Source organism: Denticeps clupeoides, chromosome 2, assembly GCF_900700375.1.
Source record: "Denticeps clupeoides chromosome 2, fDenClu1.1, whole genome shotgun sequence".
Classification (NCBI taxonomy): Eukaryota; Metazoa; Chordata; class Actinopteri; order Clupeiformes; family Denticipitidae; genus Denticeps; species Denticeps clupeoides.
The window spans coordinates 38477541-38505300 of NC_041708.1; the positions used below are offsets into that span (position 1 = coordinate 38477541).

A 27760-nucleotide genomic window follows, 5' to 3' on the forward strand; every position below is an offset into this window, starting at 1 on the left:
CTTGTGTGCAGGAGGGTCAAGTGTGGGGGGTGTCAACTGTAGGGCCTGTCAAAGCCCATTGAGACATACTGTATGTGATTATGGGCTATATAAGAAATAAATGTTGTTGTTATCTTATGGCAGCATCGCCATGACATTCTCTGGCAGAACCTCCTCGACCTGAGGACCATTCAGGACCCCCAGACAGGAAGTGATTACAGTATAATTACAGCGTTTAGCGTGGGACTGTAAATGTCCTCCGGCCGATCCGGTCCTGATTTATTCGCCCGGCTGTTCTTTTATCTGCGGACGACAGCAGCAGACAAGGTGAGGCAATTATTACACGGCAAATCACCATGGACACGCCCGGTCGCCTGCCTTTTCAGCTGATAATGGTCCCTGTCATTACCCACTCAAACAGGGGGCGGGTGCGAAGACACGCCCCCCTGGGCGTGATCCAAATTGAAAGTGAGTGCCAGACTCGCTGTGTTTTTCCACCCCGACATCCGCAAGGCGAGGAGCCAATCAGGCCGAGGGGGGCGGGGCCTGTTTCCCCCTCCTGACATCTCACTCTCGGCGCGGTGGTCCTCTGGCCGTCCTTTGTTCCGTTACCTTCTCCATCCCCCCCGTTTCCGCATTGTTGTCCGCATTCGCCGCTTTTTCCCCCGGAGTCCACGTCCCAAGATGCACCTGGGCTGGTATGAAGCCACCTGGGGCATAAACAAATGCTCATGACCCCGAAAATAGAGGTTGTGTCCTCACTAAACAGCCCTGAGCCCCACAGAGGAAGATGCAAGAGACGCGGCCAGAGGGCCTTTCCACGCCGCTGAACCATTAAAAATCATCCGTCTCATTTTCATTTATTTGTTGATTGCGGTTTGATTTGTGATTTTGTTCATTATGCTGCGTGTAATAAAAACTGAATTGCAAGTTTAAAATCCTTGCAGTGGGCGTGGCTTTAACTTGGGACACATTTGATTGGTGGGCATGAGTGTGAGTCACACAGGGACTGTCACGCGTCCACGTGCGTCTTCCCGCAGTGACCCTGACATTAACCGACGAAGTCCGGGGCCACAAGAATAAGCCACCATAAATCCACCAGCCGTACCGAACACGCACCCTCTTACACGTCTACACGTCTCACATCGAACAGGTTCAAACCCCACTTACTACCATCGTGTCCCTGAGCAGGACACTTAACCCTGAGTTGCTCCAGGGGGGGACGGTCCCTGTAACTACTGACTGTAAGTCGCTCTGGATAAGGCCGTTTGGTAAATGCTGTAAATGTAAATGTTTGGAACCCACGCGGGGGACGGTTGGGTTCAGGACGCGGCCCTGTCCCCTGCCGTGCTGGCGGACATTTTGTTCCCGGCAGCCCTCGGCTCCAGAGAGGGAGAAAAGGGAGGAACTGCCCCCCCAGAACCCATTATACCCCCCGCTTCATAAAGCCATTACCCAGAACCCCCCTCTCCAGTCCTTATCAGCGGCAGCCAGATGGCGAGCAGGCCTGCGATGTCCATCAGGTCCGTCCATGTTGTGACGCCGTCGGTGTCCCGGTGGGAATAAAACGAACATGAAAAGCCATGAAGAAGATAAACGGCTCCCTCTGCTGTCCCCCTGCGACGCCGGCGCCGCTCGGACCCGGAGCCTCGTCTCCCGACCCACTTTTACCCGCTTTACCACAGGGCTGACCAGGCTCCCAGCATGCAGCGGGGCGGACCAGGCTCCCAGCATGCAGCGGGGCGGACCAGGCCCTGCCAACGGGCTCCCAGCATGCAGCGGGGCGGACCAGGCGCTGCCAACGGGCTCCCAGCATGCCGTGGGGTGGACCAGGCCCTGCCAACGCGGGGTGGACCAGGCTCCCAGCATGCCGCAGGGCGGACCAGGCCCTGCCAACGGGCTCCCAGCATGCCGCAGGGCGGACCAGGCCCTGCCAATGGGCTCCCAGCATGCAGTGGGGCGGACCAGGCCCTGCCAACGGGCTCCCAGCATGCCGCAGGGCGGACCAGGCCCTGCCAATGGGCTCCCAGCATGCCGCGGGCCTGGACTAGGCGGCGTTCTGAAGACGGAACACCACGATGAGGAACACCATCAGCTGGAGTCTGAGCTGGGAAGGACTGCTTCTCCGCGTTGGTCCGGAGCCGTTTCGGAGCTCCACCGCATCTCCCGATATTCCGCTGCTGGCCCGCCGTGGACGAAGAGCCGGATTCTTGGCTGCGAGGAGCGATGGAGGATGGACGTGAGCATCTGACCGCGCCCACTGCGGCGCCACCAGCAGCTGTCGGCCCGTAATGACAGCAGGTGGAGCAGCTTCTCCATCCACCCCGATGATCTGCTTATAACCTGAAGCCGAGACGACACAGAGCGCCGAGCGCATAATCTCCCACAATGCATCTGTTGCCCGAAAGAAGAGCGAAGGTGAACAGAAGAACTTCCACCCATCATCTACCACCGGCCAAGGACGCTTCCTCCTCTTCTTCTCACACCTGAAAATGGTCTCCGCAATTCTGATGATCAGAAATGTAGAGTATAAAGGTTGCTGCAAATCAATAAATCAATACAATTAATAATAATAAAAAATTCCACCATTTGATCTTCAGGATTTTTAATAGACAAAAGGTACAGAAATACGAAGTACAAACTGGGAGTAACGGAGGAGCCCAGACGTAAAAAGTGCTGCATCAGATACGGTTCTACCAAAAAAAAAAGATATATCAACACGTCGACTTTTCCCCAATTTACAAACGAACAATTCTCACAACTGCTCCGGACTCGCCGCGTCCCACACGCTGCCGGTTCCTGCTTTACGTTCTAACAGTACAGCATCGTAACACGAACGCCGCACTGGTTTACGGTCATTATCCATACAGAGGAAATATATTTCTATACGCGAGGGACGGGGACGTATTCACGCTGGACGTTGAGTGGACAGCAGCTTGTAGGCTCAGTCTGTGGGACATTGTAAAAAGACGCGGGCGAGGCTACGAGGCGGCGGGCTGCGGCCGCGGCCTCTTGGCCGTGATGGGGAGGAGCTGGCCCGTGGCCTTCATCTGCTCGATCTTCTTGCTCAGCTCCTCGTCCGTGTCGATGACCAGCGCGCACTTCTGGGCGAAGCTGACCAGCGTCTCCTCGCCGGGACGGAACTGTCCCACCAGCGCCAGCGACTCCTTGGCGGCCAGGTGCAGCTCGGCGATGGGCGCGGTGTTGGCGATGGTGTTGCGGTCGATGCCGTAGTGGCGGAAGGCGCCCGTCATGCTCTTCTTCTTGGTGAAGGCGGACAGCACCTGCTTGTATCGGTGGACGACGTACTGCACGCCGGTGGCTGTGGGGGGACAGAGGGGACATTTTCAACACGTTAACATTGGTCTTGACTCTGGGTGGGCGGGGCCGCTACCTCTCTTCCTGCAGTAGTCCTTCCCCTTCTTCCCTCTCCGCCGCTCCTTGTGGTGGCGCCGCTTCTTCAAGTCGGTGGACGTCCGGGACGCCGCGCTGGACGCGGACACGTCGGAGCCGCTCTCGCTGCTGAAGGAGCTGGGCGACGCCTCCCGCTGCCTCTTCCGGAGCTTCGAGTCGGAATACTGCGATTTGCCGGCCTTGGGGGCGGAGACTGTGGGCGAAGAGAGGGCGGAGCTGTAATACCATCACTTTACCCGCAAAACTAAACTCCGGCGCAAACTGAAGTCTGAAAAGTGGAAAATGTTTCATTAAACGGAAAATGATGAATAAACCATGTTGTGTACGTAAAAAAAAATAAAAAAATCTTAATAATGTTAATTAAAATTAAAAAAGAAGAAGAAGCTGAACCACACGACCAAGAAGAATGGCTGGTAGTAGCCTAGTGTGTAACACACTCCCCTACGAACCAGAAGACCCAGGTTCAAACCCCACTTACTACCATCGTGTCCCTGAGCTGGACACTTAACCCTGAGTGTCTCCAGGGGGGGACTGTCCCTGTAACTACTGACTGTAAGTCGCTCTGGATAAGGACGTCTGGTAAATGCCGTAAATGTAAAGAACCCGCCACACCCGCTACCAGTTTCATCTCTTCTGCCACACAAAGGAGGACGAAGGAGAGAAAGAAAGTGAAGTGATTGTCATTTTGAGACACTGCAGCACAGCGTCTCAATTTGAAATCTGTAACATCACCCTTGGTGAGCAGTGGACACCATGACAGGCGCCCGGGGAGCAGCGTGTGGGACCTTCATCAAGGGGACCTCAGTGGCACCTTGGCGGATCGGGATTCGAACCGGCAACCTTCTGATTACGGGTCCACATCCCTAACCGCTAGGCCACCACTGGTCCAAAAACGATGTCAAAAAAGTGATCCCTAATTCACCACATAGAGGCAACAAAACGTCCTCTGCTTACGTAATAAATACAACATTTTCATTTTTTACAACATTTATACGACAAATTGTCAACTGATCTGATGAATTATTTTGGGGGGAAATTCATGGTTTGACAGCGGTTACAAGTGAGAAAACGGAGTAAATGAAGTGGGCTGGCCAGTATGAGAACGTGTGAAGAACCTGGTCCCGCACCGACCTTCCTGCGCGGCGCCGCTGCGACAGCTGGTCAGGTTCTCGATCTGAGAGCGCAGGAACTTGCGGTCCTGCTGCAGGTCCTCCACCTGGCTCTCCAGCGCCTGGATGCGCTCCTCCCGGCTCTCCAGCAGACACTGCAGCCTGGTGATGGTGAGCAGGACGCTCGGGGGGAGTCCCTCCAGAGACGTGGCGGCTGACGGGACGGGAGAAAAGACCCGGTTAACTACCGCCGTGTCCCCAGGGGGACCGTCCCTGTACTACTGATATTATATTCATATTCTCTTAATCTACTGCTTGGTCTGTGTTGATTTGACACCCCTCTGGTCCTCAGGCCCGTCCACGCGAGGACGCTTTTCTCTAAAACAGGTTTTTGGTTTTAACTCCCCCTCCACACCTGTAGGTGGCGCTGTAGCTCCCCGCCCTCCTTGTTTTCAGTAGAAACGCACAGCGTACAGCGGATTTCTTCTAGCTGCTGCATTGTTGTATGTGGGACGCGTTTGGGGTTAAAGGTCGGGGTCTCCTCCTGGTGGGACGTGTCCAGGAGTGAGGGAAGGGACCCCGAGACGCCCCGGATGGTCTGGCATTCGCATTCGGCTGCAGAATGTGAGGGGGTCCCCTGTTTCTGTGGGGACGCGGGCCAGAAAACGTCCCGTTTTAGAGAGGAGCGTCGTGGCGCGGGCGAGCGGGACTCTGGTGACTTACTGGACACGGCGCTGCTCAGCGTGTTGTCCTGCTCCACGTCGCTGGCCACGCCCGACGTCATGGCGTCGGCCCACTCGCCGCCCTCGGCGTCGCACTCCTGCTTCAGCCACGCCCTCCTCCGGCCCGAGCTGGAGTCGATCTGCAGGCTCGGCGAGCAGGTGGCGGCCTGCTGCCACAGGGACATGCCGTCCTGTCCGGTCCAGCCCTCCTCCCGCCGCTCGGGGAACGGAGCTGGGGACGAAGACCGCTTTATTACAGGAGATTAACAACAACCGACATTCAATTTTAAAAAGTACAATTTACAACAGTTACTATACATTTTAAAAAGGTAATAATGCACCTGCAGCAAGACATATGAAGACAAAATATATATTTTAAAATACATGCATGGGGTGGTAGTAGCCTAGCAGGGAACACACTCGCCAGAAGACCCGGGTTCAAACCCCACTTACTACCATCGTGTCCCTGAGCAGGACACTTAACCCTGAGTGTCTCCAGGGGGGACTGTCCCTGTAACTACTGATTGTAACTCGCTCTGTGACATTACTAGAATTGCAGATAAAAGTATACATTTTAAAACTATATATTCATGCACATATTGTTAATTGTGGTATAGAAGACAGTTTTTATATTCTGTATATCAGTATTCATGTTCCATCGTCTGTCTGGTGAAGAACGTTCTTGATTAGAACCCGACTTCCTGCAGCGCGTCCTGCGCGGCGCCTGATTAAAAATCGCGCAACAACAACAACACGCAGCATGAGTCCCTGGGCCGTCCTCATCCTCATCTTCATCCTCATCTTCATCCTCATCTTCATCCTCATCCTCATCCTCAAACCTACACACACCGACATTTACCCACAATTCACACAGCGCCGCGCATCACGTCAAAACCCGCAGCAGTCGGCGCGACCGGAACCACCGCGACCCGGAGCGGCCGACACGACGCAGGCGACGGCGGCGCGTTTCTACCGCACCGCACCGCACCGCACCACACCGTACCTCGGCTGCCGCCTTTCCGACGCGACATGAAGGCACTTTCGGGTGTCGGGCTGAGCGGGGAGGAAGGGGCGGGCCTTCTGACAAGCAGAAGCGGCCAATCAGCGCGCTGCCCCGCCGCAAAGGATTCTGGGTGATCGCGCGGACTGGAGCACCCTGGGACTTTGAGTGCAGCGTCTTGGAATTGGATTATTTTTTAACCCAAGTAAAAGTTGGGTGGAGACTTGATATAACACACACTAAACTGGACTTTCTAATTAAGTGGCCACTGAGGACCCCCAGCTGGACTACAGGGCGGGGTTTCTAATAAAGTGGCCACTGAGGACCCCCAGCTGGACTACAGGGCGGGGTTTCTAATAAAGTGACCACTGAGGACCACCGGCTGGACTACAGGGCGGGGTTTCTAATAAAGTGGCCACTGAGGACCCCCAGCTGGACTACAGGGCGGGGTTTCTAATAAAGTGACCACTGAGGACCACCGGCTGGACTACAGGGCGGGGTTTCTAATAAAGTGACCACTGAGGACCCCCAGCTGGACTACAGGGCGGGGTTTCTAATAAAGTGGCCACTGAGGACCCCCAGCTGGACTACAGGGCGGGGTTTCTAATAAAGTGACCACTGAGGACCACCGGCTGGACTACAGGGCGGGGTTTCTAATAAAGTGGCCACTGAGGACCCCCAGCTGGACTACAGGGCGGGGTTTCTAATAAAGTGACCACTGAGGACCACCGGCTGGACTACAGGGCGGGGTTTCTAATAAAGTGGCCACTGAGGACCCCCAGCTGGACTACAGGGCGGGGTATCTAATAAAGTGGCCACTGAGGACCCCCAGCTGGACTACAGGGCGGGGTATCTAATAAAGTGGTCACTGAGGACCCCCAGCTGGAGTACAGGGCGGGGTTTCTAATAAAGTGGCCACTGAGGACCCCCAGCTGGACGTCAAGGCGGGGTTTCTAATAAAGTGGCCACTGAGGACCCCCAGATGGACTACAGGGCGGGGTTTCTAATAAAGTGGCCACTGAGGACCCCCAGCTGGACTACAGGGCGGGGTTTCTAATAAAGTGGCCACTGAGGACCCCCAGCTGGACTACAGGGCGGGGTTTCTAATAAAGTGGCCACTGAGGACCCCCAGCTGGACTACAGGGCGGGGTTTCTAATAAAGTGGCCACTGAGGACCCCCAGCTGGACTACAGGGCGGGGTATCTAATAAAGTGGCCACTGAGGACCCCCGGCTGGACTACAGGGCGGGGTTTCTAATAAAGTGACCACTGAGGACCACCGGCTGGAGTACAGGGCGGGGTTTCTAATAAAGTGGCCACTGAGGACCCCCAGCTGGACTACAGGGCGGGGTTTCTAATAAAGTGACCACTGAGGACCCCCAGCTGGACTACAGGGCGGGGTTTCTAATAAAGTGACCACTGAGGACCCCCAGCTGGACTACAGGGCGGGGTTTCTAATAAAGTGACCACTGAGGACCACCGGCTGGAGTACAGGGCGGGGTTTCTAATAAAGTGGCCACTGAGGACCCCCAGCTGGACTACAGGGCGGGGTTTCTAATAAAGTGGCCACTGAGGACCACCGGCTGGACTACAGGGCGGGGTTTCTAATAAAGTGGCTGCAAACATTCATACATAGCGAAATAAACATAGATGAATAAAGTAAATGGAGAGAATCTGAGTTTGAAGTTAATTTTATTATTTAACAAGGCGCATTGGTCCCGGTTCTTTATTTCCATGGCTGCTCGGTTCCGTTAGTAGAACACACACGGGTTAAATGTTAGAGTCACAGCTACAGGATAAACACTGCAATGGTTTAATAAAATTTTCATAAAATATATTTTGTGTAGGCTGGGCAATAGCTGAACAATGAAAATATGCGGTTTCATTACAAATTGAGAGTTATGGGTGGAGTTCCGTAAGAAATAAAATAAAGCAGATGACCCACATTATGTCTCCGAATTTCTATATTCTATATTTATCATTTCGGAACCGTTTATAGAAACCAAATAACCCAGAGAAAAACCAACAAACCCAAACTTTCGTAAATTCTACATAAAAGTGTAAAAAGTCGTTTTTATTAATGCCATTTTGCAGGCCCAGCCCAGGACCGGCTCTATCCGGGTTAATATTAGTCTATGATACAAACTAGAATAAAGTTCCGATCAGAAGTGGCCGGGGTAATAACGCTCCTCCATCTCAGGTGGTCTCGCTGGGCGGGGCGCCACGCCCTCGCCCGCTCAGTGGCAGACGGCCAGCAGGAGGCGCTTGAAGTCGCCGCTGCACTCCGAGCTCAGGGCGTCCTTCAGGGACACGTCGTACTTCTCCAGGTACATGTCCTTAATGGTCTCCAGATCGATCTGAAAGCACGTACATGTGAAATACGTACACGTGTCAGGTGCCACCATCTCATTGGCGATTCCTCAACTGCAGTTCTGGGAAATTTGATCATAAATTGTACAAAACAAAAACGAATAGAAATATACGCTGGTAACGATGGATTAATATAATTCATATTATATCATACGGGCCTAGCAGGCGAGTGAGGCGCCTGTCATGGTGCCCACTGCTCAGTAAGGGTTAAATACAGAGGACACGTGTCACCGTGTCACCGACTGACGTTTCAACGCCGCCATGTGACGTTACTGAGCCTGCTAATGACCATTTGACCCACTGTTGCTATAGTTACCGACCATATAAATATAAACCGTAGTCGGAGAATCCCGGCGTACGCAGGACACGAGCGAGAAGACACGGAGGAGGCACCTCGGAGCGGCACACGATGATGCGGACGAGGGTGTCCTCGTCGGTCCCGGCTCCCTTCATGGCGGCGTTTAACCTCCGGGCGAAGTACAGCTGCGGGTTCTTGGCGCACCTCACTGTCGAGACAGGACAGGGTTTGTGAGGGTTGTCCCCGTTTTACTGATCCCGCCATCTTTAGTTAGACGGTGCTGCCGACCCAGCGTGATGTAGCAGTCCTTCAGCGTGCCGGAGGTCTCGCTTTCGATGGCGTCCAGGATCTCGGTTCCGGAGAGCTGCAGAGGACACACATCCCAGGTCACGACCTTACAGCTCTTCCTGGAAGTAACGGAGGACAGCGAGGACGTACCGCCTCGTAGGCCTTGAAGGTGGCCTGGAGCTGCAGGTAGTTCCTGGTGGCCAGGATGTGGCTGAAGGTGACCTCGTCCGTTCCGAACCGCGCCTCTCCGGCCTGAAACCCCGATTAACGTCCAATAACTTATTATTCACGTCGGAACCGATTGACCTCCCTAATAAAGCTGATTAAAGAGGACGAGACACGTTTCTGCTCCGTACCTCGAACAGGGCGAGAGCGTCCTGCTCCGCCAGGCCCTCGTCCACCTCGTACCCCTCGTCTCGGGTTCCCTGCAACGCAGAGCAGCTTTCACTCGGACGGAAACCCGACCGGCCCGCCTGACTGCGGCCATTGTGTCCCCCGTCCCCCTACCAGCAGGCTGGGAGAGACGTTTACCTGCAGCAGGGCGATCAGCAGGCGCTTCACGTTCCCGCCGGTGTCCCCCTCGATGTCCGACTCCAGGTCTCGGTCATGGACTGGAGGAGAACATTCGTGCACTTTAATAAAACAGGCCTGAGGTTCTCAGAGGAACGTCGGAGAACCGCATTCACAACGCTCATACCAGAATTTACCTTGAGTGTACGTCTCTTTATAAGAAGCAATTTCCTGGGGATAAAAGAACAGAGAACCTTCAGAAGAGAACATCATTCCTAGATCCAGAGCAGGACGTGGAGGAGAGGGTACCGCGTTGGAGGCTGTGCAGAGGATCTCCACCAGAACGTCCTCGTCGGTCCCAGCGCCCTTCATGGCCCTGCGCAGCTCCTTGGCGGCGTAGACGTGTGGAGGATCCAGCATGGCCAGGATGGCCTTCTCAAAGTTCCCCGAGAGCTCGCTCTTCAGAACCTCCACCAGTTCCTGCAAACAAAAAAAGCACATTTACGCTTTTGAAGATAATCTGCCCTCCGCACGACCGCGTTCTTCACGTGGAACCCGCTGGACGTGTCCCTAAAAAGCCGAGACAGATCTTACGTCGTCATACTTCTCGAAGTAGGCCTGCTTGATGGCCATCCTCTGTGCGGCGCAGCGGTAGGCCAGGATGTCGATGATGGCCTGCTCGTCCGTCCCTGAGACGCAGAGGTCAAGAGGGGTCAGGCGTGTCCCTGTCCCGCGGGACGCTTCGTCAGCTCAACTCACCCAGTCCTTTACACGCCTTGCGGATGGCCTTGATGTCGGCGACCACGTCGAAGTCTTCGTAGGGAAAGATGGTGGGCTGCGTGGGAGGAGACAGGGAGCGCAGTGCATGATGGGAAATGGTACACACAGGGCAGGAACGTCCCTGAACTTTATGAAAGATCTCCTACAAACGCGCATTTCTACTGAAACTATAAAATCGATTTTTTTAAAAGTTATTTTTATTTGTTTTATCTTCTACTTCGAGGGTCAGGGAAAAACAGTAAAAAATCATGAAATATTTTACGGAATTACAATTTTTTAGCTGCGTTTTGACTCGCAGGAAACGGACCAATCAGCGCGCAGAAAGAAACTCCTGCTGGAAAAGTCCCAGTATTCCCAGTATTCCCAGCATTCCACGTGTCCCAGCACCCACTTCCTGTTCACTCCGGGACAGGAGCGGCCGCTTCCTGTCGCCGCGCTAACGGGATTTAATTCCCGACCCCATCTTTACTCCTGACGACGTTTAACGGGGGAGCAGATGGGAAAAAAGCCACTTCCGCTGCGGAATTCCCACCTGGCAGTTCCCCATGTCGGCGGCTGTCCGGCTTCGATGTGCGACTCTGTCCCCTCGGCGGTAATGTCCGACTCTCGGTCCCTTCTTCTGGCTCCGGACTGCGGCTGTGACGTCACGAGGGGGCGGGCGTTTAACCAGATGATGTCCGGACGACCTCAGCGGCAGGAATGAGATGAACAAGTGAAAGTGACGCGGTTGTCATTGTGAGACGCTGCAGCGCAGCACACGGTGACACGGTGAAACGTGTCCTCTGTATTTAACCATCACGCTTGGTGACAGTGGGACCATGACAGGCGCCCGGGGAGCAGCGTGTGGGGACGGGACCTCCATCAAGGGGACCTCAGCGGCACCTTAGCGGGTCGGGATTCGAACCCACAAACTTCTGATTACGGGGCCGCTTCTTTAACCGCTAGGCCACCACTGCTCCTTAATAAGGTGACGTCATGAAAAATAAAATTATTCTTGTAACAGTTACTGAGCATCTCAGTCCTTTTTAGAACCATCCCAATGTTGTCCCATGGTCCTCTGGGTGCTGCTGGGTGACCGGTGGAGCAGCAGCGCCCCCTGGTGGCAAAAGAGTTCAACTTGAATGGATTCCCATTGTTCACCTTTGGTAGAAATCAATCTCAATCTTATTAAACAGGGTGGGCTGGTGAGAAGAACGCCGAAACATTAACATTTCATATCCCACTTCATACATTTACATGTCCAGCATTTACCAGACGCCCTTATCCAGAGCGCCTTACAATCAGTAGTTACAGGGACAGTCCCCCCCTGGAGACACTCAGGGTTAAGTGTCTTGCTCAGGGACACGATGGTAGTAAGTGGGGTTTGAACCTGGGTCTTCTGGTTCAGAGGCGAGTGTGTTACCCGCAAAGGCTGCTACCACCCTGGTACCCCCCACTGTGGCCGACTGGACACTCGCTGTCCGTTCTTGCATCTTGCACGACTCGCCCATGCACTTCTGTGATCTAGAACATGCAGAACGGTGGGCCATCCAGGCTTTGAGGAGGTTGGAGGAGGAGAAGGAGCCTCTGGAACCCGTTCATGATTCATGTTCTCCTGCAGAGGCAGGACGCAGGACGCGACTCGTGACTCAGGGAGTCATTTCCATCCCGCTTCTGTTTCCTCAGTTTCAGTCTGTGAAGAGACGCCAAGTGGAAAATCTACGAGCCCAAGCAGGTCTTTCTCTGCTCATGTATAGAAACATCCTGCTATATTTCGATCACTGTGACTCCTTTCATTTTACCCCTCGAGGGTAAATCATTTATTTATTCTACCTCTATTCTGAGAATATTATCACTTCAGCCTTTAATTGTATATTTTATCACACATTATATCTCAATGTCATTTAAAAGGAAGAGGAGGAAAGTCGTTTATCAGCATCACACGGTGACGAAGCAGGCCGCACTGCCCCTCCTGTCCACTGGGTGGCGCTGCCCCACAGCTTTTCCGGCCCTCGGAAGCCTGCCTGTGGGCCCCGGGCACATTTATTGAGCAGAACGAGGTGTTTCCCCCCCGGAATAAATTAGACTGAGGTGGCGGAGGTCCTGCAGGCAGGAGGAGACGGGACGTCACCTGTTGGGGGGACAGGAACTCCGGTGCCAGATAATTGGTCCTTGACGCTGAAGATTAAATTCAGTCCCAAATGTGAGAAAAACCAGAAGGTGATTAACATTTATCACGGCTAACGTGTCACAACGACTAATAAGCATATTTCTATATTCATTCCGGAACATTCGTGACATCATAACCCGGTTCCGTCTAATCAAACAAAGCAGCAAGCGAGAGAATGAACTGGGTTACTGTGCGGAATAAAGTGGGAATCGGACCGGGAGAGACTGGCCTAGCGACCTGGCATGATGCTCCAGGAATTGTGGCTATGAAACGTGCGAGATGATTCTGGAACCTGCTGTAATCACCGCTAATTAGGGAACAGTGTGACCTCCCGCTTCAGGAACATCAACTCGATCAATCAATCAATCCATTTTTACAACGTACATTGTCATTAGAGCAGCGGCTCCCGGCCCCGAATGAGCCGGTGAAGGTGAGGAAGCGAGGCTGATGGAGGAGGAGACCATTCGGGGTTCCAGGCAGGTCTCAGCAGACCATCTGGAAGGTTCTCGCAGCCTGAGCTTCAGAAATGACGTCCTGCTGGTGCAGAAGCGTCTGAAGACGAGGCGGGGGTGGGGTGAGTCACCAAGCCTCCCCCTCACACAGCGGCGAGGAGTCCAGACCGCCGCTCCCACCAGGATCTGCAGAGAGGACGAGGGACTCGGTGAGGGTGGAGACAGGAGAACGTGTGAAGATGCCAGTTTAATCCCCACGTGAGGTGTTGAAGCCACCTTCTCTTCCCTCTTATTTCCCACGGCATCTCCACCCTCCAGGATGACCTTTTACGAGAGCTCTGGGGACGCACGTGTGTCCACCTGCATGACTCAGGATCAGCATGACGAGCCATTCATCCTGGTCCAGCTTCATCAATAAACCCAAGGACATTTATTATATCCTAAACCAAAACATGCACTGTATAGCAGAACCATCTTACTACCATCGTGTCCCTGAGCAGGACACATTACCCTGAGTGTCTCCAGGGGGACTGTCCCCATCACTACTGACTGTAAGACGCTCTGGTGGGTAAAATTACGAGACCAGAAATTCCCAGTTTCAGACCCATCTTACTACCATCGTGTCCCTGAGCAGGACACATTACCCTGAGTGTCTCCAGGGGGGACTGTCCCCGTCACTACTGACTGTAGGACGCTATGGTGGGTAAAATAACGAGACCAGAAATTCCCAGTTTCAGACCCATCTTACTCCTGAGCAGGACATGTAACCCTGAGTGTCTCCAGGGGGACTGTCCCCGTCACTACTGACTGTAGGACGCTCTGGATAAGGACGTCTGGTAAATGTCCCATTAAAAGCTGTTCAGTCATGTTTAACTCCTTCCCTGGACGTTGGGAAGTGGTCCGTCCTTCTTCTGCTCCGCATTTGCCTGCTGCTGATTGGCCGGTTCCGTGTGCGTATTAGAACCTCGTCTGGAACCGTTCTGCTCGCTCGCCGTCTTTCTGAAAGTGAGTTGTGGACAGGACCGGCATCGACCGGCTCTTCATTAGGCCGCAGAGTGCTCTCCCAAACACCGATCGATGCTAAAACCATCCGCTCGTGCTCCTTCCGCTCCCACCTCACGGCACCGCTCATCATCGCTCCGGATCTTTATTTAGCAGGAAGTCCTCCTGCAGACTGCAGCCGCACCTGGAAAACGAAAATCTCGACGTTCCGAAACGGACTTGAACCGGATCTCCGGGATTTGTGTTTTATTCCTCCCCGGTCATCGGATCTCCTGCGCTGGTCCACAGACGCGCGAGTATTGACAGAGGGATCAGGTAGACCCTGACTCGGGGCGGGGCGGGTCCCCCGAGGGTCTCCAAAAGACTGCAGCTGTCCCATAAAAGCCTTTCAGGAGCCGAGCCAGAGCGTGCGCTTTTAGAGGCTCGACCTGGTCCACCAGGTTGGTGACGGAGCAGATCCGGATGGAACAGCAGGTCAGGTCTGGGTCAGAAGAACTGTGAAAATCACATTCCTGACTTGAATTAAAGAGGAAGGATTCCAGGCAGGAGGAGAATTTTCTATAAATATTTATTGCAGAGGAGGTTTTTTTTGTATTTTTATTTACATGCTGTCACAATGTAACACAATATAAATCTACCAAATATTATTCCATATGTGAGTCTGCTATAAGCTTGTCGTAGAGCCGTTATTACAGTTGGTTACGGTACACGTCCACTCACTATACAACTGGTAACGGTCCACCAAAGATCAAAAGGTCTTGTTCTCAGATCTAACAAGGGCAGTGGAACATCAGTCCTACTAATTTACTGACATCATGCAGAAGCCACAGGAGCAGTAGGTACGACATTACAACTTACGTAGAAGGTCCCCTCGGGGTCTCCAGACGTCAAGTAGCGCGTGAGGGGAGAAATAAAGTCAAAAGCGCTCGGACGACCACCGGGGGTGGAGCCTATCGATGAGAGCATCACAGCCACGCCCGCGGCCGCGCCCGTTAGATACCCAGGTGCTTCACATGCATCACCAGTCCCTGGCTGATCAGTTTTACAGACTGTTCACCATGCCGTCATGTAGTGTCATGCTATTCCCTTAGTGCTTTATCTATTTCTTTGGTACATGACAATAAAACTGCATTGATCAATATCAACGAAGGCAGAATTTTCCCTTCTTCTAAAAATGTATAATTTGGACCGACTGTGAACGAGCGGGCGTGTAGTCAGTTTTTAAATATTCATCATGGACACCAAGTCAAACACCACTGGACAGGTCATGCCTCGTACTTCAGGCCTCGTACCGGACAACAGTTCATGCCAACTAGAAGAAGCAGTCACTGAAGGACTCGTCAAGGGGACCTAGCGCAGGATTCTAATACACGAAACCACGTGGACATTCACGGCGAGGAGGAAATTCCCACCATCAGCACGGTAGAGGTCACAAGTCCGTATGGATTACATATTCAAACATTTTAAAAAGTTGGTGTGCAATACACAGACAAATAAAGGAATCGATAGTTAAAATGTAAAATCAACATTTTTGCGGAGCACATACGACCGACGTTGTTCGTCATTCAAACATACTAAGATGTAATGATGATAATATTTTTAGATTTGTGTTTGGAAAGGCTGGTGAACTGTTGGAAAAGTACTTCTGGGCATCAATGTGGCGCCTTCAGCATGAAGACGAAGGAACTAATGAACTAATTAGTCAACACAGGCTTAAAATTTCAGAAAAGTAATCGGCGCTTTAATTACTCCACAACACTGGGTGGCGCTGCCAGGAGGAAAAAACATCGAAAGCTGATCACCTCACTGAGTTCTGAGTCACTGCAGACTCAGAACTCACCGCGAGTTCGCTCTGATCGGAACCCCCCGTCCTTTCTTGTATCTTTGGCATTTTCTTCTGATGACCCTGTCCAAGCGCTACCTGTCCAATCCTCATTTAGGCTTTTAATTTCTGGGTGTTACCTGGACAAAACAGACGAATGGCGAATGGTTTGTGCCGGTTCTACGTGGGATGAGTGTATGAATATTGGCATGTTTTCTACATTGCACATAAAGAGTTGCATAATTTTCAGACTACTCGTGATCTTTAAGGACTACGTAAGAATCTGGAATGCTTGATGTATTGACATTTTGTCCATTTTTTCACCCCTTTTTTCCAAAAAGGACAAAGGACAAACAAAATCTTGGAAATAAAAGGCAACTTGTAGAATTCCATATATTCTGACAAGTCACCATGGGTTGTATTAAAAGTCTAAACTCCAGAGTCCTATGTGGTGGAAAGGATCAAACCAGAACTACGTTTTACGATGTCCACTCAGGTCAACTGTCACGCTTTTTTCCCGGCTGTCTGGTCCTCAAAGTCCCAGGGACAGACATCAGCCATTTTGGCTTTAGCCCCTGCTTTGGAATTGGAACTTTTCTGTTTGGACAGTGAAGAAGCTGAGTTTTTGTCTGTCCCTTTGCTCTCTGAGGTGGACTGAAAGTCCCATGGACAAACATCGGTTTGTTTGCTTTTGGCAGTCCCGACGTTGGCACTGTGTCTCTTTTCCACTGTCAGCGTCTCCTCGCCAGCTATATCCCAAGGACACACCTCTGCCATCTTGGCTTGGCTCGTGTGCTTTGCTGTGGACTTGCCTGAGAGGAGGCTCTCCTTGACCTTCGGTTTACTTCTCTCCTCCTCGGTGTCCTTTGGTTTATCTCTTTCCTTGCCTGTCTCTTTTTCTAATGTTCTCGTTGAGACATTTCCTTTCACTTGTGCGGTAGACTCCTTTGTCTTAGACGTCTGCGAGGAGCTTGGCGCCTGCTTGGAATTTGATATCTGTGTGGTGGAATCGTGATCCCAGGGGCAAACATCAGCCTTCGATGCAGCGGACTGAAGCAAGCTGTGAGAAGGTCTCACAGGCTCACACAACGTCTCTTTCCCTCTCCCTTTCCCCTCGGGAAGGCTGCTGCCTTTCTTGTGACGGCCTTTATCAACGGGATCTACAGACCTCACTGGGACCTCCTCGTAATCCCACGAACAGACATCAGCTCTGTGGGTTTTGCCAGTTTCTCCTGAGGACTGGCTGTAGGAAGAAGGTCTTGGCTTCTCCTTATGACACCTGGTCTCCTTGCCATCCTCCCTGGAGCAGATGTCTACTTGGTCCAGAGGCTTCTGGTTAAGATGGCGGCTGACAGATGGGGAGTGGCCTGTGCTTTTCTGGTTCTGATGTGTTTTGCCACCCTTGGTGCTGCTTCCATGGACTGTGGTGGTCTCATCTGGGGCGATGGACACATGTTTCTGAATCCTGTTCTCCGAAGGCGTTGGGAGATCCTCTACCTCCCAGGGGCAAACTTCAGACAGGTTGTACAAGTCCTTGTTTTTGCTACCTTCAGAGGAGATGGATGGCTGGCTGCCACTCACCTGCTGTTTCATGATTCCAGTCTTGGTAGTGGTCTGCTTGTATTCAACCGACTGGCTGATGATCATCTTGGAAAAGCCCTCAGATTCATCCTCGGACTCAGTGGGAGTCTCTGCTTCTTTTGGCTTCTGGATTCCCTTCTTATTGGTGTCCTCAGCAGTCTGTGTCTTCCCCGTTAAGCCCAGCGTCTTCTCTTTGGCACTAGCAATGACGCTTAGAGATTTCTGTAGCATAGAGGTCCTTGGGTGGAGAGGCTTCTTGTCCGCGGTGAGGTTGTGAGCGCTGGCCGACTTGCAGACTAAGGGAACAGATTCTGTTGACTCCCCAGCAGTGTTGAGTTTCTCAGAGGACTTCTTCTTGATGAGTGTCTTGCCCATGAGGGTGTCAAGGAGAGATGCTTCTGTGGCGGACAACTCCATCTTCTCGGCGGCTGAGCTACTGGAGTCCTCGCTCTGATCCCTCACATGGTCGTAGCTGCTGTGAGATTTCTTCAGGGAGAAGACTTTGCTCCGCAAGGACTCCTCCTTGGCAGCCTTGGTGGCGTGTGAGGGATCGAATGGGTTCTTCCGCAGGGCACAGATGCTGTTGTGGTTACTGGTGACGTGGTCGACGGCGTCCTTGTCCTCACGACTGCACTGGCGTACAGTCTCTGGGATCTCAGTGATTCGCCTCATGAGAGATCGGCCCAGACCTTTTTTGGAGCTTCTCTTCTTCTGCAGGTGGGGGTTGTTGGCCAGCATCTTCTTCCTCTTGTATATCTCCAGCTGTGAATAAAGCTTCTTCAGCTCTTCCTACAAAAGAAAAGGACGAGATAAACAGACAAGCACACAGAACTGTGGAACTGAGCGGACAGGATGCACAGAGATCATGCAGCATGAGCTACTACAGAGACACCGAGGACCAAGGACGTTACGCCCGACAAACTGCACACAGGACACGGTCAGACGCTGTCCACACGGCGAGCTAGTGTTGGGTCTGACGCAGCCTCTAGATGCTTCACTAAGATCTACAAGCGATGAACTTCAGGAGAAGGTTGTCCCTCGTTCTAACAGACACACAGGAACGTCTGCTCACGTTGGTCTGTTTTTCCCAAACACTGTCCCCCGGCCTTACACCACAGCCGTTAAAAGACCTGAGCTGTCCCGTTTCGTCCGGCGTCTGCAATAAAAAACTGCCACGCTCACCATTTTATACAGTTATAAAAATACCACACGGTTATAAATGAGCGCGAGACAGAGGGGGGGGACGCTGGCGGAGGGGACGGGACACTCACCCGTATGTCCTCAGGGTCGAGGCTGTGCTCACTCCAGGCGGACGTTATACTGCTGTTCAAGTAGGAGCCGGAGCGTCCCATGTCCAGCTCGTCTTCGTAGGCCTCTGTGGCAATGTCGTCCCTCAGATGCGTCCCCGCGAACAGGAACTAGCGCAGCGGGACACAGAGACGTCATGTCCACAAAAAGAGCCCAGCACAGTGGCAAGAAAACACGGCCGGGACTGGGGTCCAGATTGGTTACCTTGGGGACGAGCAGGAGCCCTAAAGTGACCGTGACGGTGAGGTGCACGTGAGCGAAGAAAAGCATCAGCGTCCAATCAGGATGCAGCTCAGCAGCCAGCGAGAACCTGCAATCACGCGGAATAAACGCTCTTTACTGCACAACATCAACAATGCACAGAAATCTCCATTACTTCCATCATTCCGCAAGTGGAAGTGACGTGATTGTCATTGTGATACACAGCAGCACAGCACACGGTGCACACAGTGAAATTTGTGCTCTGTATTTAACCCATCACCCTGAGTGAGCAGTGGGCGGCCATGACAGGCGCCCGGGGAGCAGTGTGTGGGGACGGTGCTTCGCTCAGTGGCACCTTGGTGGATCGGGATTCGAACCGGCAACCTTCTGATTACGGGGCCGCTTCTTTAACCGCTAGGCCACCACTGCCCCACTTCATGGCTGATGGTGATGGCAGCGTAATAAATGCAGATGCCTGATGTTGAAGGTAATGATGTCGATATTACGGATGCGTGCGGATACACGCACGGTATTAAAGGGACTCTGGATCATGTGACTCTGGATCAGGTGGCCGAGCTCCTCAGCTCGATCCTTCCTCAACCGGGCTATAAAAAGGTGAGGACCAGACAACCGGACAGCATGCAATGCATTGTGGGTAGAAGAGGACTACAGAGCCTATCCTACGCTTGTATGTCCTTCCAGGATGGTTATATATGTTGGTCGCTACGGAAACAGTACAGCATTCTGGGCCAGTCTCAGGAAGGACATAAATCATCCTGGCACGCCTAATCACACCATAATCTGATCTGGAGAGCTTTCCAATCACGGAGACTCCAACTGGGAGCGCGTTTCCACGGCGTCAGGCCTTCCACTCCCTCAGAACGTTACTTCTGACACCCCAGACCTTCCTGCTCCTGCTCTTCGGGGTCTCTGATGGATCCACGAGTTCACAAGGAACCTGATGCTCCATGAGAAACAGTAATGAAGAGCGATGACAGGACAACATTTAATGGTTTAACAATTTTATGCCGAACAAACTGCACCCAACGTGTCTCAAAATTCTTTCTTCTAGAACCTTCTGTGTTGGGCCACACTGAACCTTCATCTTCCTAAATCCTAAACGGGTTCCTTCCCTTGATGTAGGCCAGGCGGCAGGGTTTGTTGTTAGATGATAAAGCAGGAAATGAAAGTGAAAAGTGAAGAGACGTCATCTCCCGAGGTCGTCCCTCACCTGATGATGTGAAAGACGGCCGAGAGGACGAGCTCGTTGTGGATGGCGATGGCCATGTAGCGAGGCTCGTGGAACGCAGATGGGACGGTCCTCACGGCGTAGCACAGGTACACGCCCCACAGAAGGAACAGGAACTCAGCTGCGGGGGACAGAAAGGGGGACGTGAGTGACGCGCTGAAGTTCTCAGGCGCCAGGTGTTTATAGAACCTGACAAGCGTCCCCTACAGACGTCATCTCCTGACGGGCGGCTCCACAGCAGCAAACATCTGCTGCCCCACAGAAGATCTGTCACCATTAGTGTGACATCAGCGCTGTCTGTCTGGACTAATCTACGCTGATTCTCCTGGAGGATCTCCAAGGACTCTCCATGGACCCTGTCTGCTACCCTGTCTGGACGTGGAGGACCCACCCACGGCCATCATGTAGTCCCAGCTGTCCAGGAGACACATGCTGAACTGCAGCCCCTCGGGGGTGAAGCCCACGGCGATGAGGGCCAGGGTCCGGTCCGGGTTCTGGCAGACGGCGGAGGTCCAGGCCGCCAGGAACCAGCAGACGATGAGCAGGATGATGGACAGGAGACGCAGGACACGCCAGCTGGTCATGTAGGGGATCCGCTGGGCCGTCCGCGACAGGAACACCTTCAGCACCCTGGAGGCCACAGAGAACGTTCTATATAGAATATATTATATACCAGCTAACGCAGGACACGAGAGGAAATGCCACAAATCCATCATGCATTTTAATGCATTTATGCATAAAACAGGAGTGAACGCTGCAATATTCACATGACTTTCTTTTTCTTTTTCTTTTAACCTTTTCACGGCAAAGAAACTGACCTTCAAACTCCCTCGAGTGCCAAGTAAAGGCCCCCCGATGACAAAACGTTCCTTCATTTCCACATTAATACGATCGCCGCCCCTCATTACAGCGTCCAGCGGCGCTGATGTCATGTGACTGACGCGCCTTTTATTCTCCGCAGATCGTATACAATTTAAATCATGGTTTCAGCGGTCAAGTAATCGTCCCCATTACACAAATACCACAAACCTCATCAGAGACAGAACACACATACACACACACACACACACACATCACATACACACACACACACACACCACATACACACACATACACACACATACACACACACACACACATCACATACACATCACATACACACACACTCACACACACACACTCACACACACACACACACACACATCACATACACACACACACACATCACATACACACACACACACACACACATCACATACACACACATACACACACACACACACACATCACATACACACACTCACACATACACACACACATACTCACACATACACACTCTCTCTCTCACACACACCCACACACACACACACACACACACACACAGAGCATATGGACAGACATGTGAACTTCCACCCAAACACCTTCTGCTCAGTCCAGCCATGTGGACCATCACCCGTCTCAATTAATTCTCTTCATTAACCTGACGTGACACAACCTGCTACAACCTCACACACACACACACACACACACACACATCACGCTGTTATTGCTCCATCCTCACTACTGATCTCGTTCCATCTGTCCACCGTTCCCCTCCTGTCTCACCCACTCAATAAAACCTAATAAATTGTGGCCATTTTGCTCCGCCTCCTGGGTTGGTTGTTGGTTTTTATCTCTGTTTCTTCCTCCCTCTCGCATCCCGACTCCGGCGTTTATTACGAGGTCGTGAGTCTCCTCGCAGGCTGCAGCCTTTAACGAATCGAGATCAGAGCGGGCAGACATCGCTGTCCGGAACGCCGTGACCCCTGACCCCACGCCTCGCGAGGTGTTTTGTATGTAGGATGACGGAGCCACAACCTTTTCCCATCTTTCATGTTGCGACCGGGCCGCTGCGTGACATTTGGCCCCCTCCCTGCGGCCGGGCCGCCAGCGTGCGGGGGCGGTCCAAAAAACAGACGTGGCTGAAATGGCAAAGCCCGCCCCTGAGACCCCGGTGTCACAGCCACATCTGGGAGTGACATTGTGACATTTAATAACACGGCCATCCGAGAAATCCCCATGAATCACCAGAGTGTGAGTGTGTGTCACCCTTTTCATGCCGTCAATCAGAAACATGGCGCTCTCCCGAGACACTCCGCGTCCACAACACACCGGCCCGGACGTCCCTCACTGCCGAGGTCTGGACTCACACAGGGCGTGTGTGTGTGTGTGTGTGTATGTGTATGCGTGAGTATGTGTGTGTGTGTGTGTGTATATGTGTATGTGTGAGTGTGTGCGTGTAAGTGTAAGTGTGTGTGTTTGTATAAGTGTATGCGTGAGTATGTGTGTGTGTGTGTATATTTGTATGTGTGAGTGTGTGTGTGTGTGTGTATGCGTGTGTGTATATGTGTATGTGTGAGTGTGTGCGTGTAAGTGTAAGTGTTTGTATAAGTGTATGCGTGAGTATGTGTGTGTGTGTGTGTGTATGTGTATGTGTGAGTGTGTGCATGTAAGTGTGTGTGTTTGTATAAGTGTATGCGTGAGTATGTGTGTGTGTGTGTATATGTGTATGTGTGAGTGTGTGCGTGTAAGTGTAAGTGTGAGTATGTGTGTGTGTGTGTGTATATGTGTATGTGTGAGTGTGTGCGTGTAAGTGTGTGTGTTTGTATAAGTGTATGCGTGAGTATGTGTGTGTGTGTGTATATGTGTATGTGTGAGTGTGTGCGTGTAAGTGTAAGTGTGTGTGTTTGTATAAGTGTATGCGTGAGTATGTGTGTGTGTGTGTATATGTGTATGTGTGAGTATGTGTGTGTATGTCTATATGTGTATGTGTACAGGGAGTGCAGAATTATTAGGCAAGTTGTATTTTTGAGGAATAATTTTATTATTGAACAACAACCATGTTCTCAATTAACCCAAAAACTCATTAATATCAAAGCTGAATGTTTTTGGAAGTAGTTTATAGTTCGTTTTATTTTTATCTATTTTAGGGGGATATCTGTGTGTGCAGGTGACTATTACTGTGCATAATTATTAGGCAACTTAACAAAAAACAAATATATACCCATTTCAATTATTTATTTTTACCAGTGAAACCAATATAACATCTGTGTATGTGTGCGTGTGTGCGTGTGTGTGTATGTGTGTATGTGTATATGTGTATGTGTGTGTGTGCGTGTGCACGCGTACCTGTACAGTTTGAGGGTGACCGTGCCGTAGACGGTGGCGAACCCCAGCAGACGGACCCACCGGATCAGGATACAGCGGAACACGCCGGGTTTAAAGTACAGAATCACCACCTGGGACAGGAACCGGGGACACGGTCAGCACAATAAAGAAAGAGGGAGGGGCCTATTCAATCAGCCAATCAGCATACGAGCTGCAGAAATAAATAATTAATCTAATAATTATTTTATTCTAATAAATTCTAATTATTTTATTCTCATTTATTTCATGTTTCTGTTATTTATTCAGTCATTTGTTTAGCGCTTTGTACACATATTAATTATTGTTTTTGATTTGTGTGTCAGTTTTCCCTGTCAGACATCAACATGTCAACAAAAATGACAACGTGGCCCCGCCCGTCCCACACACACACACACACATACGCACACACACACACACGCACACACACACACAGACACACACATACGCACACACACACACACGCACTCACACACACACAGACACACACACACACACAGACACACACAGGTTCATATCCCTGTAGCGGGAACGACGCGAAAGCCATAAAACAACAAACATCAGCGCGGCCGCCCGGCGGGATCGTTAATGTTCGTCACCAACGCGTCTCCCCAGACACACGTGCGAGGACCCGTCTTCCGCTCCGGTCCAGTCGGACCCTCCGGAAGCGCGTGTCCCGTCAAAGGGACGTGATTGTCATTGTGAGACACTGCAGCGCAGCACACGGTGACGCGGTGAAACGTGTCCTCTGTATTTAACCATCACCCTTGGTGACAGTGGGCGCCCGGGGAGCAGCGTGTGGGGACGGGACCTTCATCAAGGGGTTCGAACCGGCGACCTTCTGATTACGGGGCCGCTTCATTCACCGCTACGCCACCGCTGACCCCGATTCTCCCGAATCTCCCAGTGGCCGCGGTCGGGATATTTTACAGCTGTGGGGTTCGGGGTGACGGTACAAGGGCTCCGCACTCTTCATAACGCAGAACCTTCTGAGACACCAACTGGCTGCAACCATCTGAGAGGGAACGTGGGGAGAGAAGGTTCTCCTCTTCCTGGTCCACGTGGTGCATCCTGCCCAGGACCAACGTATCCCAAGATTCAGTGGGTGCAGGCAGCAGCAGGCAATGCAAGTGAGAGAAGATCCACGGCTCTTGGTGTCTCATTTAGAGTCTGCGGCTTTGGAGATGTATCTCCTTCTCTTCGGCGTCGCTTCCGTCCCTCGGCTGTCATGAAGATGTAGCTGCTGCGGCTCAGCCGGTCCCAAACAGACCAAATGTGGGACGAGTCGGACGTTCAGAGGTTCATTAACCGTTCCCAGCGTTCCCCACGTCCAACCATACTATACTGCGGTTGCAGGTGGCGGCAGGAGAACAGTGGGACCTCCACAACCGTTACAGAAACAGGACATTTTCTCACATTGTCCCCACTAAGATTGTGGATGAAGATGCAGGACTTGCAGGAATGTTGTCGAGGGTCCATTAGACAGACTCCTCATCACTGGCTGAGGAGGAGGAGGAAGTGACGGTGCCGTGTCAACGCCCGCACTCCCCCTCGTCTCGGTTATACATTAATAATCAATGCTGAGTGCCGGGAACACCGGCGCTGCTCCGGAGATGGGAGGCTGAGACCGTCCGTAGTGGAGAGACCTTCTACTCAGGACCCTTCAGAAGAAATATACTCGTTTTATGTAGAGATGGTCCAAACATCAAAAAATATCATGTAGATGCATATACAACAATTTCAGCATGTTGACATGTTGCATGTGTCAAAATATAATCAATATGCAGTTACTGTTACATCAAAAGGTAATAATGATTTTACTCTTGTAAATACTTATTTGACTGTTGAATTCAGTGTGTGTGGTGTGTGTGGTGTGTGTGCGTGTGTGTCTGTGTTGATTCATGAATGTATTCATGTGTCTGTATGAACATCGCGTTCTTCCATCAGCACTCAGGGAAGTCGAACTGTGGTCCCTCAGGAGCCACGAAGCCTTCAGGTCTAACCCCGCCCCCGACCGGGGCGGAGTCAACTCACATCACAGGATATACAACACACATGTAATAAGTACACAATGACACGCATGCTAAACACAAAACAACCCATTATAACACAACAAACATATGACAATTACAGGATAACACGTTAAACACACAATAAACAAAAAATAACCCATTATAGAGCAACAAACATATAACAATTGCACAATAATACATGTTAAACATACAATAAACACAAAATAACCCATTAGAACACAACAAACATGTAACAATTACAGGATAACCCATCATAAACACACAATAAAGACAAAATAACCCATTAGAACGCAACAAACATATAACAATTACACGATAAACACACAATAAACACACAATAACCAAAAAATATCACATTATAGTGCAACAAACATATAACAATTACACAATAACACACGTTAAACATACAATAAACACAAAATAACCCATTTGAACGCAACAAACATATAACAATTGCACAATAACACATGTTAAACACACAATAAACACAAAATAACCCATTAGAACACAACAAACATATAACAATTACAGGATAACCCATCATAAACACACAATAAAGACAAAATAACCCATTAGAACGCAACAAACATATAACAATTACACAATAACACACAATAAACACAAAATAACACTTTAGAACGCAACAAACATTTAACAATTACAGACGTTAAACACTCAATAAACACAAAATAACCCATTAGAACGCAACAAACATATAACAATTACACAATAACACACGTTAAACACACAAGAAACACAAAATAACCCATTAGAACGCAACAAACATATAACAATTACACAATAACACACGATAAACACACAATAAACACAAAATAACCTATTAGAATGCAACAAACATATAACAATTACACAATAACACACGTTAAACACAAAATGAACAGAACCCATTAGAACGCAACAAACATATAACAATTACAGGATAACACACGTTAAACACACAATAAACAAAAAATAACCCATTATAGAGCAACAAACATATAACAATTACACAATAATACATGTTAAACATACAATGAACACAAAATAACCCATTTGAACGCAACAAACATATAACAATTGCACAATAACACATGTTAAACACAAAATAACCCATTAGAACACAACAAACATATAACAATTACAGGATAACCCATCATAAACACACAATAAAGACAAAATAACCCATTAGAACGCAACAAACATATAACAATTACACAATAACACACAATAAACACAAAATAACACTTTAGAACGCAACAAACATTTAACAATTACAGACGTTAAACACTCAATAAACACAAAATAACCCATAAAGAATGCAACAAACATATAACAATTACACAATAACACATGATAAACACACATAAACACAAATAACCCATTAGAACGCAACAAACATATAACAATTACACAATAACACACGTTAAACACACAAGAAACACAAAATAAACCCATTAGAACGCACAAACATATAACAATTACACAATAACACACACGTTAAACACACAATAAACACAAAATAACCTATTAGAATGCAACAAACATATACAATTACACAATAAACACAAAATAACACTTTAGAGACGCACAAACATTTTAACAATTACAAGACGTTAAACACTCAATAAACACAAAATAACCCATAAGAATGCAACAAACATATAACAATTACACAATAAACACACGATACACACACATAAACACAAATATCCCATTAGAACGCAACAAACATATAACAATTACATGATAACACACGATAACCACACAATGAGACACAATACCCATTAGAAGCAACAAACATATAACAATTACACAATACACACGTTAAACACACAATAAACACAAAATAACCCATTAGAACGCACCAAACATATAACAATTAAAACAATAACACACGTTAAACACACAATAAACACAAAATAACCCATTAGAACGCAACAAACATATAACAATTACACAATAACACACGTTAAACACACAATAAACACAAAATAACCTATTAGAATGCAACAAACATATAACAATTACACAATAACACACAATAAACACAAAATAACACTTTAGAACGCAACAAACATTTAACAATTACAGACGTTAAACACTCAATAAACACAAAATAACCCATAAGAATGCAACAAACATATAACAATTACACAATAACACACGATACACACACAATAAACACAAAATAACCCATTAGAACGCAACAAACATATAACAATTACACAATAACACACAATAAACACACAATAAACACAAAATATCCCATTAGAATGCAACAAACATATAACAATTACATGATAACACAAGA

At 50.1% G+C, this 27760-nt stretch overlaps 3 protein-coding genes across 4 annotated transcripts in view; all 3 read right to left on the reverse strand.

Moving 5' to 3' along the window:
• Nucleotides 1-2567: 2567 nt before the first annotated feature.
• On the reverse strand, nucleotides 2568-6328 carry LOC114784470 (coiled-coil domain-containing protein 106-like). The gene is made up of 5 exons (XM_028969904.1): nucleotides 6228-6328; nucleotides 5226-5456; nucleotides 4525-4716; nucleotides 3374-3586; nucleotides 2568-3301 (listed from the first exon to the last, which is right to left on the reverse strand). The coding sequence occupies exons 1-5, from the start codon at nucleotides 6253-6255 to the stop codon at nucleotides 2961-2963; spliced, it is 1005 nt and encodes a 334-aa protein (XP_028825737.1). The 5' UTR covers nucleotides 6256-6328; the 3' UTR covers nucleotides 2568-2960.
• A 1570-nt stretch (nucleotides 6329-7898) lies between these two features.
• anxa13 (annexin A13) lies at nucleotides 7899-11155 on the reverse strand. The gene is made up of 11 exons (XM_028967654.1): nucleotides 11002-11155; nucleotides 10449-10524; nucleotides 10284-10378; nucleotides 9999-10169; nucleotides 9887-9920; nucleotides 9711-9790; nucleotides 9536-9604; nucleotides 9330-9431; nucleotides 9180-9255; nucleotides 8987-9099; nucleotides 7899-8580 (listed from the first exon to the last, which is right to left on the reverse strand). The coding sequence occupies exons 1-11, from the start codon at nucleotides 11014-11016 to the stop codon at nucleotides 8461-8463; spliced, it is 951 nt and encodes a 316-aa protein (XP_028823487.1). The 5' UTR covers nucleotides 11017-11155; the 3' UTR covers nucleotides 7899-8460.
• A 3466-nt stretch (nucleotides 11156-14621) lies between these two features.
• The window catches only part of gpr158a (G protein-coupled receptor 158a), a 39516-nt gene continuing 26377 nt past the window's right edge, over nucleotides 14622-27760 (reverse strand). Inside the window, exons 6-12 of one of the 2 annotated variants that reach the window (XM_028969890.1) lie at nucleotides 23402-23511; nucleotides 20625-20863; nucleotides 20216-20354; nucleotides 18988-19093; nucleotides 18747-18893; nucleotides 18548-18631; nucleotides 14622-18264 (exon numbers count right to left, since the gene is read on the reverse strand). In XM_028969890.1, coding sequence (XP_028825723.1) covers nucleotides 16399-18264; nucleotides 18548-18631; nucleotides 18747-18893; nucleotides 18988-19093; nucleotides 20216-20354; nucleotides 20625-20863; nucleotides 23402-23511 — 2691 coding nt within the window. In that variant the 3' untranslated portion in view covers nucleotides 14622-16398. The remainder of the gene's footprint in view (nucleotides 18265-18547; nucleotides 18632-18746; nucleotides 18894-18987; nucleotides 19094-20215; nucleotides 20355-20624; nucleotides 20864-23401; nucleotides 23512-27760) is intronic. The other variant, XM_028969891.1, reaches the window with a different exon arrangement.